At 35.3% G+C, this 16,652-nt stretch overlaps 1 protein-coding gene across 30 annotated transcripts in view; it reads left to right on the top strand.

Annotated features, from left to right (window-relative positions):
- The window catches only part of LOC146004770 (uncharacterized), a 239,756-nt gene that overhangs the window by 30,595 nt on the left and 192,509 nt on the right, over positions 1-16,652 (top strand). For all 30 annotated transcript variants that reach the window (XM_083143755.1, XM_083143761.1, XM_083143771.1 and 27 more), the window contains exon 4: positions 1,276-1,362. In XM_083143755.1, coding sequence (XP_082999881.1) covers positions 1,276-1,362 — 87 coding nt within the window. The remainder of the gene's footprint in view (positions 1-1,275; positions 1,363-16,652) is intronic.

Genomic DNA, 16,652 nt, shown 5'->3' with positions numbered 1-16,652 from the left:
AGAAAGAAATAACATACTATTTCACAGGCCAAGTAATAATTCATAGGTTCAGCACTTACAGTACTTGATATGGACTGCCACTGAGAATAAAAAAAATACATTTTAAAAGAATGGCAAATCTATGACATGGCCAGGGATATCCTGGCAATCTGTGTACACATGACAGCTCATCAAAGCAAAAGGAGCCCAGAATGAAATCATTGATGAATCCATACGTACATTTTTCTAATAGGAATGCAATGGCTGTTTCAGGACTACATTTCCACCTCATGCTTGAATTTGAACTTCACTTGACCATGATCTGCATAGCCTTTATACTAAGTTTTACTGCAATCTATTGCTTTGAATGGGCTCCAGATGGCTCTGAGTAGGGGAACTTTAATTCTAACCAGAATTATTGCATAAAAAGCATATACAGTATGTTTAAAAAATAATGACCCAATTTCAAATAATTATATTTAATAGTGAGAATGTGTTACAGGTACCCAACAAATTAGTGTCCTCGAGTTTCACTCACAGTATTATAAATGTTCTATGTGCCCTCCACCTGTTGCACGGATAACATCAAGACGATAGCCAAGCACATCTTGAGAGATCTTCTTCAACAGAATCTACTGCAACCGTGATTCTGTCCTTGAGCTCATCCAACATTGCTTTATGTATCCCCACAAGAAAAAGTCACAGGGTGTAATGTCTTGCTGAATTGGAGAACACAAGCCTTAACGACTAAGATTAGTGTCTTATTTGGGCACTACTAGTGGCATCTAGCGGCAGTCATTTAAAACTCCAAGCCAATGCAGTTCAAGTAGTGCAAGTTTAATTCACTACTGATGCATGGTTGCACAGATATAACGTTCTAAAATTGGGTCATTCTTTTTTAAACACACTGTATTAAGAAAGCAGATGATGTCACTGCTGCAAAATGGTGATGTTATGGTTTAACCTGGTGGAAGCTTTGTGGACATTTGTTGCAAATTTTTAAGTAGATCCGTGGTGCACTAAAGCGAGGCCAGTTTTCACCCTTAATCACCACTTTATACAACAGCTTCATATTACCATTTGTTGCCTGAAGACCTGTTGCCTCTAAGTAAGAACTAATTCCAACATAAAAAATGTGAAACTTTTCCAGGGAAAAATAAGTGAATACAATACTTGTTTGAACATAGTTTTTATTGGTAATTATTAACATTTTTTAGAAGTTTACATTAATTTATTTTTTTTCAAATGTAAGTTTATTTGCAGGTAAATTACATATTTTGCTTCAATCATTTGCAGGATTTCCTCCTTGGCATGTAGGCCCAGACCGTTCAGGGGACGATGTATTTTTACCATCTCAGGATTCTGGGTCAAGAGAAGGGCAAGGTAAGAATCTGACTTTTTATTATTTTCAAAATCAACAGGGAACACTTGTCAACCATTTTTTGCAGTATTTTATTTTTTAATTCTTTGATAGTTGTTAATTGACATATTGGGGCACATTATTCTTCAGACACTTCTAAGTATGTGATTTTCAGCAGGTTAGTTGGTGATGTGTTTTCGAACGAAGCTTATTCCGGGTAGTGCAGAAGAACCTGGCAGTTTTCAGAATTTTTCCCTCCCTAATGTTGTAATTTAGTGTTACAAAGTGGTTTACCGAATACCAATTTTTTTGCACCAAAGGTTTATGCACCATGTCACTCATTGTAAAATAATAACAATCCGAGGTGCAACAGGGTCTACCTACCGACTGCCTGCCGAGGTTGCAGATCATCCAACCAGTTATGGGGTGGTGTGTGGTCAGCACGACGAACCCCCCAGTCATTGTTGTAGCTATTTAATGACCGGGTTATGCTACTCATTCGTAGCTCCCCAATTTTCTCAGGATGGTGATGGCCACCAATCCCATACACAGGTCGAAATCTGAGGAGAAAAGTTGCTTTCCCCAGGAGATTCGAACCTGCGCACATCCTGGAGCTGAAAACATGATGCCCTAGACCCCGCAGTCACAGTGTGGGATATGTCACTCACATTGCTCTACCTTTTTGCAGCTTAGCATTTGCTGGTCGTGTAACATTTTTTGTTGATGTCAACCAACATTTGTGCAACTTGTATGAAAGCAGTGATTATTAAGGGTGGCTTGAGGACAAGGGAGTGGCTACTGAAAACATGTATTAATCTTGTATTGCCAAATTTAGAAGTGGACATGGTATAAAATCTATAAAATCGTTACTGCAAAGTTCATTGTTGTTAATTGGAAATAAAGACATCCTGGTGAGATGTAAAATTTCCAGCTTGTTAGCGAACTATTCATCATGATATCCTAGACCTGTGCTGATCAAAAATATCCCATCCCATTGATGCGTGAATCATAATGTCTTGCTGCAATGGTCAGAAAAACCCTCATCTGCCCTTTTTGTGCAAGAAACGCTAATTTTATGTGCAGTGTACATTCAAAATTGGATATTTGATTTAAATAAAATTGGTGATTTTCGTGAAATAGTTCAAAATTTTGTCAATGCAGTTGTTTTCCTTTCAAATCTAGTCTTCCAGTTGTTTCAGCAAGAAATATTCCCAATTTCACAGTGTTTTGATGTCATTCTTAGGATTACTGGTGAATTCTGAATGTTTCAGTAACTTCTCACTGCAGTTGCTAAAACGACCCAATAGATGTTGCAATATCATGCTTTCCACTGGGTTTATCAGTAGGGTTCCCAGGGTGGGTGAACTGTGGTTGGAATTTTTCCAGCCTTGTCCCCACATAAAGTGGCTCTGGAGCTCACCTAGCCTCGAATCAATGAGTACCTGGGGGATAAATGCATCTGGAGCATAGTGCTGATCATGTCACCTCCCAAAAATGATATAGATTGTGTGGGGCCCAACCCCCACATCCCCTAGAAGTACCTTCACGGCATATGATATATGCACGTGAAACTTTACCTTACCGCTGTCAGTAAACTTTTATACCAACAGTAAATGTTTCAAATTTGTCATGTTCTTCTGCCCTTCCCTGTATATAGCTAATGTGATATGGTGGGATATAAAGCAATATTGAGGGGATGGAGCCAACACAGTTTATTAAGTAATTTATGACTAGGGCACAGATTTTTAGGTAAGCATTTTTCTTTTTTGGTCATGAATATTAAGTCGGAAGTAAAAATGTCCACAATTTTAACACCTAAAAATTTGGGCTCTATTGAAAGTAACATATGAAATCTTTATAGGTGGTGAAAAGTGAAAGATAGGAATGGTGAGGGAAATTCATCATTTGCATGTGGATGGATTTTTAGTTGCAAACATTGGAGTGTCGGGTTTTATTGTGGTAGAGAGTTTGTTGGGTATTATTAAGGATTTATAGTTTGGCAGGAGTTAAATATATGATGGTTATCATCATTTGTAGACACACATGAGGTGACTGCTGAGCTATTTTGGTTCTGAGAGCTTCCACATGTATTCTTTTTCAGGACACACAATCCAACAGTTGAGTAACGAGAGAGCTATCAAATGAAATGGAAAGTGAATATTTGAACACTATTTATTTTACCTAGTCCATTCTGCATTTTGCAATTGACGTGGTCAGACAATGACTCAAACTGCCTCCGTGTGATATAAGACGTTGCAGACATTAGGGGTGAACTTGCAAAATACAAGTTGCGAGAATCAGCAGTTTAAAATTATTCACATCTATCTTGTTGCACGTGCACTGTTTAATTCTACAGCAAATTGCAGAGTATTAGAGGCGAGGTAGACTTCTGTCAGATGCATGAATTCCTAGTCTTCAATATATATGATCCTGTCTCCGCAATGCCTCTTATGTTCATCATATGTCAAAATTATGTTCTTTCAGCAGTAACTTCATTTTCGAGAACAGGAAATTTTCCGTGGGAAACCAACACACATTTTTTTCATGCTAGGAATTCTTAAAACAGAATGCATGACATGATGCACTATCATGGAGTGAGTATACAAACTATCTAGTTTAGTATTCAGGTTGACCACGGACAGTTCTTTTACATGAATATTTCAGAGCATTACAGTCTCATTTTCAACATGCGGAACAACTTTGTGATGGTATAATTTGTTTATCATAAGAATACAACAGCATTGTCTTTACTGACTTTCGCCGGCCCCCGTGGTGGAGTGGTTTGTACATTGTGCTAGTATGCCAGAGGTCCTGGGTTCATATCCTGGCCTGGGCATGGATGTTTGTGAGTGTCCATTCATCGATTTCATCACATCATATGATCATTCATCCCCATCTTTGCAAATTAGCCAAAAGTGGCACAAAAAGCGAAGTAAAATAACGAAAAGTTATCAATCTTCACTGACTTTCAGAGCTGCTTTTTCTTGCCTTTTTGGTTGATTGGAAGTGCACATTTCATCTTCAGCAAGGATGAAATTCAAGACATTTTCAGGGTTTCTTAGTTGAAATTTTTTGTTCACACCTGTAATTATGTAATGACATCTGCAGGCTTTCTTCATTCTATGAAGGCATATATCCGGGTCATAGAATGTTGCCAGATCTGAATTATGGACCACACTATGATATGCATATTTAAACTCGCAGTTGGCTTAATAGTTTTAACATGTTTATCAATAGAAGGCCCTTCTCATTACTCAGTGTTGGATTGTGTATGGAAATTTTGTGGGATTCTAGTCAGTTCCTTAGAATGCAGTTATAGCACATAAAGCTTCACTTATATTCTAAAATAAGTAGGGTAAGGGAACTAGGAGGAAAAGTTGAAGTGGAGCCACTAGTCAGGTAACTAAAGATGATGCTACACACTATACAATTTTTATAGAAGCCACTGTCTATATAAGCAGCTAGTGCAATATAGTGGAACATCGATTTTCATTTTTCGGAAGATCAAGAAGGAAAAACTTAAAATACAGAAAATAAAAATCAGAGCTTTTTATAACATTTTTCTCTACTGAGATCATGGAAATTGAACATTATATAGAATTGGGATTTCACTGTATTCAGTAATGCATGAAGGGTTTACAGATTTATGGGATTTTTCCATTCGCGAGTGTAAAGTTTAACTTCTGAAATGTAACATGGCCATTAGTAGCAAACATGTCAGAAACCTTACTAAGTAGATATTTCAGCAAAAAAGGCAGGCTTGACCAGGGCTTAAAATCCAGGTTTCTGGCATGCTGTGCTATTGGTCTATCAACTTAGCTACCGGAACTATCTTGCTAAGCTTGTCGAGCTATCCCCAAATTGTAAAATAGTGTTTGTATACACATCTGATTGATTAATACTGGTTATGGTTTGCTCCAGATTTTATTGGGATTTATAGTTAAAAAAGTGTAGATTAAAATGCTGTATCTAGTTTCTTTCTCACTCTCTAAACCTAACCTATAAAATAGCTGTTTTCAACTACTTATTTTTCTATCACTTTCCTATCCCATGATTGACATCTCTCTCTCTTATACTCCCACCTTTCTGTTTCATTAGAAGGCTCTGGCTTGTATTGTGTCCAGTCTGGTTACAGAAAGTGAATGGTATCCTTAAAGGTTTTTTATACTTCATAATCTTCTTTTTCTACTTATTTTGTGAACTCGCATCTATTTTGGGTTAACATGTCACACTTTTAGTCATGTTATCAAATTCCTCACAGTTATATGTAGTTTATAGCATCTTGTTCACTATCTTATCTTTATTGTATATTGCATACCCCTTGAACATATACACCACATTAAACATATACTATTCTTTGGTATCATTTTAATGGTCTCAATTTTGTTGAATTACTCCTCCTCCCTCTCACTCGCACACTTTGTATTTGAAGGGCTTGAATGTAAAACATGGTAAGTGACATTTTGGTCATTTTTGAGCTACAAGTAAAATGTGCCATTCTTCAATTTTCGAGTGAAATTGCCATGTCATACAATTTGCATTGGAGACAGTGAAGCCTTCTGAAATTGATAAACACAACACAAAAACATTTGATCTACAGTATAGCTTCTAATAACCTTTATTCTTAATGAACTTGGGCCTCCCCGATGGCGCAGTGGTAGCGTTATTGTCTTGTAATGAAGGGATCCCAGGTTCGATACCCGGCAGAGGCACATAGTGATTCCACTTTAAACTGTAGGTCCAGTCCCGATTAGCCTTTCTGTGCATAAAGTAGACTTAGAACAACAAATCAATTAATTCTTAATGAACTCAGAAATGACCAAAATATCACCATGTTTTACACTTAATTTGTTCTGTCATCTGTTTATTAATATTGGCATCCATTCTAATCAGTTTAGAAAGTTATCAAATTAATACAAGTACAGTGCAAATAAATTTTTTCTTATAGTTTTTGTTAGCTCCATTTTCTTTGACAAAACTTGTCCATCAAATCTATAGTTCTTTTGCAAATCTCCAGAATACTGACAGTGGCACTTTGAACCAAAATATGCAGCTGACTTTCTGGCACGAACCAAAATATGCAGCTGATTTTGTGGCAATAATATTTTATATGATTAATCTCAAGTAAATTTACAATTCCAGATATTTACATTAGAAAAAGATGCATTATTTAATGACTTTCTGTGGGTGTTCATTGCTGTTTCTGCAATAATATGTAGTCTATGAACAGCACTTCTTTCAAATTGGACCCATTCTTTTTATCAATCCCTTGTTGTTTCTTTGAAGTAAACCTAGCTTTCCCTTGACCCTAGACCCATCTTCGACTTCTCTCAACAGCCTTTCGGAGTTTTCTAGCAACACACAATCATAAACATTTGTAGTATGCTATTGTTCTAGGTATTTGCCTTAAGTTACGTCTTCAGTAAAGGTAAGTAATAGTTGCTTTCATGCGTAAATGTACTCTGTGAGGAAGTGTTTGAAAAAATTGTGCCTCTGTACGTAGTGTTTATTGTGTAAATCTCTTTGCATATGCTTCAGAGTGGTGATGAACAATTGCTGATGATATGACAAGTGTTCCCTGTTATATTGAAGTGCAGGGAAATGACTTGAAATTTTTTCTCATTCCAAATTTTAACTTTATTGAAGTACCCAAATAACATGTATATGTACATATTGGATTTGAAAATTATTTTCAAGATAATTGTTAATACTTTTATGCAATCAAAATTAAATTTTTGATGAAATTTAGCAGAAAAAATATTGATTATATTTCTTGATGGATTTATATTATTCATTTAGAAAAAGGGGAAAGGGATGATGTTGGAAATTCTTAAGTTAACTTTTTTTTTTATTAGGGTTTTCTCAAGTTCCGTATTTTGCACAGAAGTTGTAGGCCTTGATAATCATAATGCTGGCTCCTTTACCATCTTAACATCAATTTTGATTGGAATTTTTGACAAGGCTGTAAAATAAAATAAACCATTGGAAAATCTTACGTAATGTGCATAATGTTACTCGGAAGTTCAGAGATTTAACATTGTATTGGATAAATATCTGTATTGTTGCATTGAAGGAAGCTCCTAAAAGTAGACCCACTCCTGAACACCACCAATTAGCCCTTAATCTGTGTTGAAGCATTGGTTTCCCAGCCAGGGAACAAAGTCTAGGTTGTAGGGTGGGTGTTAGCACTTCATCTTTGGTCCAAATTGCTCTGGACATCTTTTCCAGGGTTTTGCCAAGTGCGAAACTTCCAGCACTTTCCAACACATTAGTCTCTCATGAAGTTGTCTTGAGGGATCCTGGGTTTAATCCCCAGGAGCATATTGCACAGTGGTTACGGAACTTATGTTAACTGTAGGTCAAATCCTGATCAACTTGCCTGAGCATAATTTGGACTTAAGACATGCGTTTTCACATTTGATAAGACATGCGTACATTTGATGGTGAGTTTTGGAGGCAAGCAAACTGCTTCACAAGATTTGCACTTTGTGGACTCTATTGCAGTCTGTTGTGACTTACAGCTCACAAAGAAATAAATGCAAGGCATATCATATTAGTCACCTGGTAACTGGTACAAGCTAATCATTTGCCAAATTTCTACAGTTCGCAACATTCTACACCCTTTTGAGCATTGATATCAAAATATTTATCTTCCTTATATATTTGAAGTTTACAGTCCATGTTGCCTTATTTTTACATACCGCTGATTTATTTTAACCAATATGTAAATTTATTGTAAATCATTTGACAGGTGGGTTAGGTGCATGCACTATATTTTTGTTTTAATTAGATAAATTAACATTTCCCAGCTATGGGAAACCCTTGAGTTATATATACTCTTGTTTAGGAATAAGATCAAGGTAGCCAAGTTGTTTCCATTTGTCACCTTACTGTAAGTAATTCTCGGTTGAAATCTCACAGGTTTTCCTATCTTATGCACCAGTCCAGCATTATGTTTGATATTGCGCTACTTGTGTTGAGCAACATGTTCTTGTTTAGTGAAATCAACAAAAGTTGACACAAACACATCACCAAGCAGAAGTTGTTTCAATGTTGAAATGGAAATGAATTCATAGTTTGTGGAGGGAGCCATTTATGCTAACAGCAATATACAGTTCTGGCAGTGCTACGTTCTTGTGCATTTTCACCTTCCTTTTATCACCAACCTTATACCGAATGAGTGGTCACAAATCTGGAAAAACATGGGAAATGCCATGAAATTTGAGGGATTTTTTAAATGACTGAAAGCTTCAGATAAATTGCCCAAGAATCAGCATGAGAAAAATGGTTGAATATTTTTTTCATATTAAGTGGTATCATTTAAGGAACATATGAATTCCTACTATGGGAATGAAATTTATTTTGTAGACATAGTGGAATGAGTGAACTGAGTTTACCCAAGACTGTAGCACGACAAAATGTGCATAGGACATAACTTAATCCTTCATGACTATCCAGAACCTGGCATAACGCATTTGGTGCATGTACAGCAGTTGCAGCTAACATAGTGGCAAGCATCACATCTGCAGCGGTGGAACAGCAAATAAAATACACAATGCACACCTACAGGCAAGGATCTTTGTTTGCACAAAGTAGCAGATTCCCTGCATTTTATTTCCATTACAGCATCAGGTTAAATTTTGAGGCTGACATGACGTGCTCTTCAGCTTCTCAATAAAAAAGCAAGAAGACAAAGTACACAGTGGAAATGGACTTCGACATGGAGAGGAGAGCAAATTTTTTCTCTCACTTTGACCTTGCATAATCAGATTTTTTGTGAAGAAAAGCATTAAACCAGCTGAGATTTTGAGAAGATTGCAAGCACATAAAATGTCATGGGCAAGAGTGTACAAATGGTGTCAACAGCTCTTGGTGAAAGTCAAGAAGTGACACATTCATCCAGTTGCAGTATGCTAGTGAATATCTCACATGTTGAGCAAATAATCCTTAAGATCTGGCAAGTAACACTGCAGGATATCCCCAGTTGATGTGAATGCAGTGTCGTCAGTGTACTATTTTACAAAGTCTGTGCAAGATGGGTTTCCCAACATCTAATGTTTGATCAGAAGTAGGCACACATGGCGATCTGTGAAGAGCTCCTGAATCACTTTCCGAGCCAAAGGTGATGAAAATCCATGACCAAAACTCTCTTTATCACTCCAACCTGCAGTGCCGCAATCAGTCATCACATGTGATGCAAGGAAGCAGCATGGAGTGGCAACATAAGGGCTCTCCAATGCCCCTCGTCTAGCACATGCAAAGTGTTCTTCATGTGGGTTAATTTGGAGAAAGGATGCTGCACAAAACTGTTCAAAGGACTTCCATCCTCTCTCGCTAAGAAAATAAAATAAAGGAGAATTGGAAGCTGTGTGCGGTGATTTGTTGAAAAGAATCACTATTAATGCCCAGAGTTACTGCACAGTGATGAAGGGTGCTACATAAAATGCCATTCGCAAGAAAAGCTCTGAGATATAGTCTGGAACAGTTATTTTTCTCCATGATAATGCCCAACCCCACATGGCCAATTTGACAGCAACAACTGAGACTGAAATGCTCTGAGAAGTTTTGCACCCTGCTCCTTATAGTCTGGACTTAACTCCCAGTGATTTTCATTTGTTTGGACCCCTGGGTAAATATTACCCACAAGCAAAATTGCTTCTTTAGTCAAAAGTATAATTCTTTTAAAGCATGTGAATAATACCACCTTCATTGATGAAACTAATTTTATTAAGTTTGAAGATTTTTATTGTATTTTGCAGTTGATAAAGATGAGGAAGAAACATGGCAAGATGCATGCTCTCTGCCAGGACACAAGAATGCAAGTTGTGTAAATACCTTTGTCAATTTTGTCATCATTCATTCTTATCTTCGGAATTAGCCAAAAGTGGCAGAAAAGTGAAGTAAAATAAACCAAGTCAATCAATGAACAATATCTTTATTGATTAAACTAATTTTACTAAGTTTTTAACATTTTATTTTCTTATAGTTTACAGTTATTACAAGCATAAGAAAACATTTTTTCGTTCTGACGTTTCAGGAGAACACATCCTCCCTTCATCAGACATTTATTTTTATTTTGACTAAAGATACAGTTATAACAATGGTTAGCAATTTTTAAAACAAAAATAATCCGTTATATACCGTATCTTTAGTCAAAATTAAAATAAATGTCTGATGAAGGGAGCATGTGTTCTCCTGAAACGTCACAACGGAAAACTGTTTTCTTATGCTTGTAATAACCGTAAACTACAAGAAAATAATTCTACAATGCAAGCGATGCGTACATACAAGAAAAACTATTTTAATATTTTTATTGTATTACACAGTTGATAAAAATGAGAGAAAAAGAACTGAAGCAAGAGATTGCATGTGGATGAAATTTTACCCAGGCACTGTTTCGACAGCTCTGTGAGTGGAAATAAAAGTCTTACAGCTGATTCAAGGGCCTGACAGTCTGAAGAGGTCACTGGAAAGTTACTAGGAAGGGTGGGCTCAAGCACTCATTGGAAATGATCAAAAAACTATATTGCCTGGGTAATTGTTACCCACTCGTGCATGTTAGAGGATAAAAATAAAAGGCAGATGAAGCACTGAAGATAGTTGTTTTTCCACATCTAAGGAATTGGGAAGCTTCCACAACGATGGCTGCAGCACGTGGATGAAATACTTTGAAATCCAACGTATTTTGTTGCTTGTCGACCTTGTCAAGTATATTACAGTATTTTACCTCAGGTGGCCAAAGGTGAGGCAAAACCTCCTGGGAAAAATTGTGGAATTTGAATTTGTAGCCACTCAACTTATTCCTAATTCCTATCAACCATTGAACAAGCCCAACAGATTAATAAATTGTTTACTTTCCCTCATGATTTTTTTTTCATTATTCTAATCCTACTCCCATAATTTTGTGGTTTCAAAGATTTAATGAATTTTATATTATAACAAAATTGTCTGGATTGGTCTGTTCATGGAAATCAAAGAATTACATGATCCATTAATATATTACAAAATGATAGGGGTCATATTTATCATATTTTTGGGCTCATTGTTTTTATGTACATGTTTTCCCTTCCAAGCCGAGGAAATACTTGACCTATTCGTCACCTTCGTGGTTGAGTAGTTTCAGAGGTTTGTCCCATTGTCTCACCCTTCAAAGCCTATTGGCTTGAGGCCTAGTTAGGTCACGTATATATCCTCTTTTTTCTATTTCTTCACCAATCATCTGTCATTCATCTTCATTGCAATTAACATAAAGATGTAGAAAGTGACAGTGGATGCTAAATGGTTTGTGGAGGGTGTGGGGACTGCCTGCGGCAGATTTTTTTTTTTTTTTTGACCATTCTGAAAACTGAAACATGAAAAATAAATGCTTTTGTATTTGGAAGAAAGACAAATTGCATTGGAGAACAAGATTTGCATCTTTGAAAGTACAACTTTTCCAATTTTTTTCCGTCCATAAAACTGAGGCCTGAGAGAATCTAGTACACCTAAAAATATACCACAAGTTGTATATTGAACTTGGCGGTTTAACTTCCACCAAACCGATAATTGCAGGATTCTATTAAAGTCTGCATTCTCCAGGCTATGTGTATATGTCAGGATGTTCTCACAAGCTGGGGTGAAGAATTGACAATGAAGGTTGACTGATGTTTGTTTCTTTTCCACTTGTCCTCGCTTGTTGATATTACTGTAGCTTAGTATATCACATTTCCTCAAATTAGTCTGTTGGAATTCGACCACAATCAAAACCAATTAACAAGTCTCAAATTCTTTGAGAAAGAAGATACAGAATTTACATTTCAACTGATTCTAGGCCGGCAAACAGTTATAAACTGAGGTTTTTGAGTGAAATATAGAGTAAAAGTTGTCAAATAACATTTTCATGGAGAGAAAACTACCAGGCAAGAAGTAACTAAATTTCAACTTTAAAAAAAAATCATGGTTGAAGAGATTTAATTTCAGAAGTTTGAATGTCATTGAGATTACTATTCTTGATGCAATTTGCAACTATTTATCATTGAGCAGTGTGTATTGATATAGTTCATGTAAATAGTAGAAAGGAGCATGTGAAGTAAATACAGGTGGGAGTATGTTCCAATAATTTTTTGTGGTATTTTAGAGGTAGGAAATGCCCTAAAATGACAGAATTAAGAAATTAGAATAACTTCATAACTTTTAATGTACATAACTTTTAATGTAAAAAAAAAAGTTACGTTTCATCTTAAAATTTAATATCTCAGAGAAAAAGCAAAAATTGAATAGACCAAAGGACCTTACAAATACTATTACAGTATGAAATATTGTAGTTGATCTACTTTATCATTGTGGATCAGCTATTTCAGAAATTATAACAACTGCCAAGATAAAATTGAGTAGACTGAAAAACTTCGAGTTTCAGTCAACATATTCTGTAAATATGTAACACACTGCAATCATAAACCACAAATGCTGTTTTCACAATATCATATCCAGCAGTTATTTAATAAAATTCATTTATTTCTGTGGTGCTTCTTCCTCTTCCCTCCTTTCCCACAACACCCATCCACCCAAACTATCTCATGGATGCACAAGATCTTTAAGTATGTTTAAATTTCGGACAAGATTTTAATAGGGTCTTGAAGAAATTCAATCGAAACTTCAAAGCAATATGATTCATTCAGTTTGAAGAACAGATTACAGTTGCATAAGTCATTTCCCTTCACTGCATATACAAAAGTTTGTGTTTATTTGATGTAGTGGTGTATTTTCCAAGTCCATTTAAGATGATGTATATGAAATACATTTTGTAGAATGATGATGCATATTGCATCCGAAGTTCCAAAGATCCAGAGACAGTGAGTGGTAAGTAGACAAAATTTATAACTTGGAAAGTTCACCACAGAATACTGTAGGATGTAGATATTTATATATACTTTTTATGTATGTACTGTGTGCACAATGTTTTTGACAGTTAAAGTTACTATGTTGCTTCCTGAACTGAGGTATTTTATCGCTGCAAAATGTTCATGTTAGTAGTATATGTGTGAATGCATGCATGAAGATGCAAATGTGAAATTGTACATCCTGCCATGGTATAACTTTTGTTCGTTAAAAAGATAAGATAGCGTAATTGAAACAAAAGTGAGGGTTTTTTACAGTTTAGGCTATTTGGATAGTTGTAGGGAGAAATTTGTCCAATTGTTCATTAGGCTGTACAATAAGGGGTTCATTGACCCAATGTATTCTGTTGGCATCTTGTCAGGGTTGCAAATTTTGCTACCAAGAAAATTGACGGAAGTAATTTTGCCAATACTTGATTGCTTTGAGTTTGTGTAAACCTTTAAAATAAGTCACAGTATGAAGATTTATATCAGTATGATCATTGGCTAACAATAGGGGCATATAAAAGACAACTGTGATTGTGAGAATGGGTGTGAAACATTGGAAAACTAGTAGAAATTTTATATCTTATTATTCCGCCACTGGACAGAAGGATATGGCAGCATAATCTTTGTTGCTGAAACCGAAACATTTAGATGAATCTTTGGAGCTATGAATATGGAAAATAAGAGTACAAAATTGTGTTGAATTAAAAACCGACAGATACACAGTGTGTGTTGTAAACAGGATCTTCATTGTTGGGTCTAGAATGTCAATTCCAACATTGTTGCTAAAGTGTAGAAAGAAATAGTGTGTGCCTTTGTATGTAGAGCTTTACTGAGTTGTTTTCAATTTTTCACCAGTTTATTATAAGATGAAACATTTTCCCCTACTACATTAGAGAAATTTATTCAGACACTTTTTACTGTCACAAGCAGTAAGATTTAATTCGTATTCCAAGCTACCTAACACTTGGCATGCTGCGAGCATAATAGAATAAAATACTATTGACGATCGGATAAATTATTTTATATCTGTTGATATTAGTTTCGTAGGAATGTTTACAGAATTGAAATACTCAAAAGAAATACCTTGGAGCAGACACATTTAAGAAATAATAGATTTGATTTTTATGTGTATATGTGTTACATTTTTTTTGTACTTTATTAGTGCTCTGAATAGTTTCTTAGACTTAATGCAAATTATGTGAGCCATGCATTTTTGATTTTGCTGAAATAAAACTAGTTTTTTCTAGTTTATTTGCAGAAAACTAAAAAAGGGGGTGAGGTGGCAAAAATTTTAATTGAATGTATCATATGTTGGCCATTTTCAACTGCACACAAATGAACTACTGAAAACTGATCCTCACGTAAACAATAAATTTTCTGAGTATATTGTGATCATGAACGTATTCAGTGTTTATGATAGGGATTTCAAATAAATTTCCATAGAGATGACTGTGTACACCATTAAATGCATGTTGGAAGCCAGTTTCAATGAATATACTAGATTGTGTATCCTTCACATATTCTAGTAACAATTTCCAAAAATGATGTAAAGTTTTCCCTTTACATTCCTTTTCCTATGATTTTTTTCATTTAGTATTCTCTCTTCCTGAACACCAAACAATGTGAAGTTTTTTGTCCTTTATGTCTGAGACACTTGGAAACTTTATTAGTATTTCCTGTTCAATATATTCTCTCAGTGCTGCATGTTAATTTGCAGACGTTTATGTGCCAATTCCATAAATTATATCCTGCTCTGTTCAGTTAGTTGCTTTATTGATTACATCGGTTTATGCTAATTTTCATCTTCTACCACTTGTAGAAATTGATATTGTCATATTCTTTGTCTCATCTTACTCATGTCTTCCACTCCATACATGTGACAGTCTTAGATATGGTCAATGTGTAACTGTATTGTTGCTGAATTGAGAAGTAAGAGAAATTGGAAATTTATTGGTGGCGCAAAGTAAACTTCCTCAAGTGTTCTTTCTATGTATAATCAAGCAAGGTTAGAAATATATTGAGATATATATTTTATCCATCCCTCCTCCATATATTATGTAGGACGTCGTATGTTAGGATCCATACATTGTGCCAATTTCAGCAAATTCAAATGTGCTAAATTGTACTTGTCTGTTGGGGAGGGGAAATTTCTAATGCAGATGTTTTTATTGCTATGAATATTCTTATGAGATTTGCTCAGTATAGTGGAGTGAATTACCTTCATTCGATTTATGAGGTTAATACAGACTGAACGGACAGGAAGCAATACATTGCTGGTAGACACAGAACTAGAGACATTTCTGAATAAACAAGCCTTTGAACATTGTGTTTGTACATGTCCATTAGTAATCCTTTGCACTTCTATGACAACATGTGGCATGTAAATATTCAGATTGCAACTTGTAAAAGACACGTAGGAGGTGAGATCGATGAAGTTGAATGCATTTTGTTAGCAAGTTCTCTTTGTGGTTGGTTTGTTCTGTTTAATATTTTGAAAGCAAGCAAGCTTCGAATATACTCGTATAGGAAAAGATTTGCAAATGATGTACCAACGTGCTTCATTGGAGAAATATTGGGGAATGATGGATATTATGGTTGACGGGAATTATTTTTGTCAGACAACCAAGGAAGACATTACAGTTGCTTTAATCTGTATTTTTCAGAATTTATTTGAAAAATTTGTGAGTTTATGAATGTGAAAGGACATTTGGTATGCAGTAGGCATTGACAATGTCATTACAATTTTGTCGTCTGAATACAATAGTGTTGACGGTATAACTCGACTTCCTTTCTCTGCACAGATCATCATCATAGTTTCCTAGATTAATTACTCTCTTGACTAGAAATATTTCTTTCTCTTCTGCATTATCTACTGATTAGTAGATTTATGTCTAATCAATATAAATATAGTATGAACAAAAGGGCTGTATCCAAGAATAACTGTAGGGAGAAGTTTAATTGCCAATTTTATCCTTCAAAAGCATATTTTATCCTGATAATATAGTCATGTTAATGTTCTTATATTTCTATTTTGTATCAATTATCTTCCATTTCTATTTTAAAAATATCGCATGTCCTTTATTTTGTGAAAAAATGGTCATTTCTGTCATCACGATCATTTCACTTGCTGGAGACATTATTTTGGACATCTCTTTGTTGCTTTGACCCGCTCTCATGAATACTTTGGTACACAAAATAGGAAATATAATTATTACATTCAAACTGTTTATCCAGCAGTTTAAATCCCCTCCCGAAGATTGCTGGTCGTGTCTATGATGTAGGTGTTGGTTGGATGTGGTTATAATTCATTCTCGCAGATTTCTACAATTTGTGTCAAGTCTAGAATGATTTGTGACACTTCCGTTTTGAAATCCTTGAAGAACATTTGTTATTGGATTTCACGTGAAATAGTTTTTTCAACATGGCTATTGTGTGTTTGTTCAATTCAT

This window comes from Lepisma saccharinum, chromosome 22, assembly GCF_977018435.1.
Source record: "Lepisma saccharinum chromosome 22, izLepSacc3.1, whole genome shotgun sequence".
Classification (NCBI taxonomy): Eukaryota; Metazoa; Arthropoda; class Insecta; order Zygentoma; family Lepismatidae; genus Lepisma; species Lepisma saccharinum.
The sequence above is the reverse complement of the archived record's forward strand: the minus strand, read 5'-3'. Positions and strand labels throughout refer to the sequence as shown.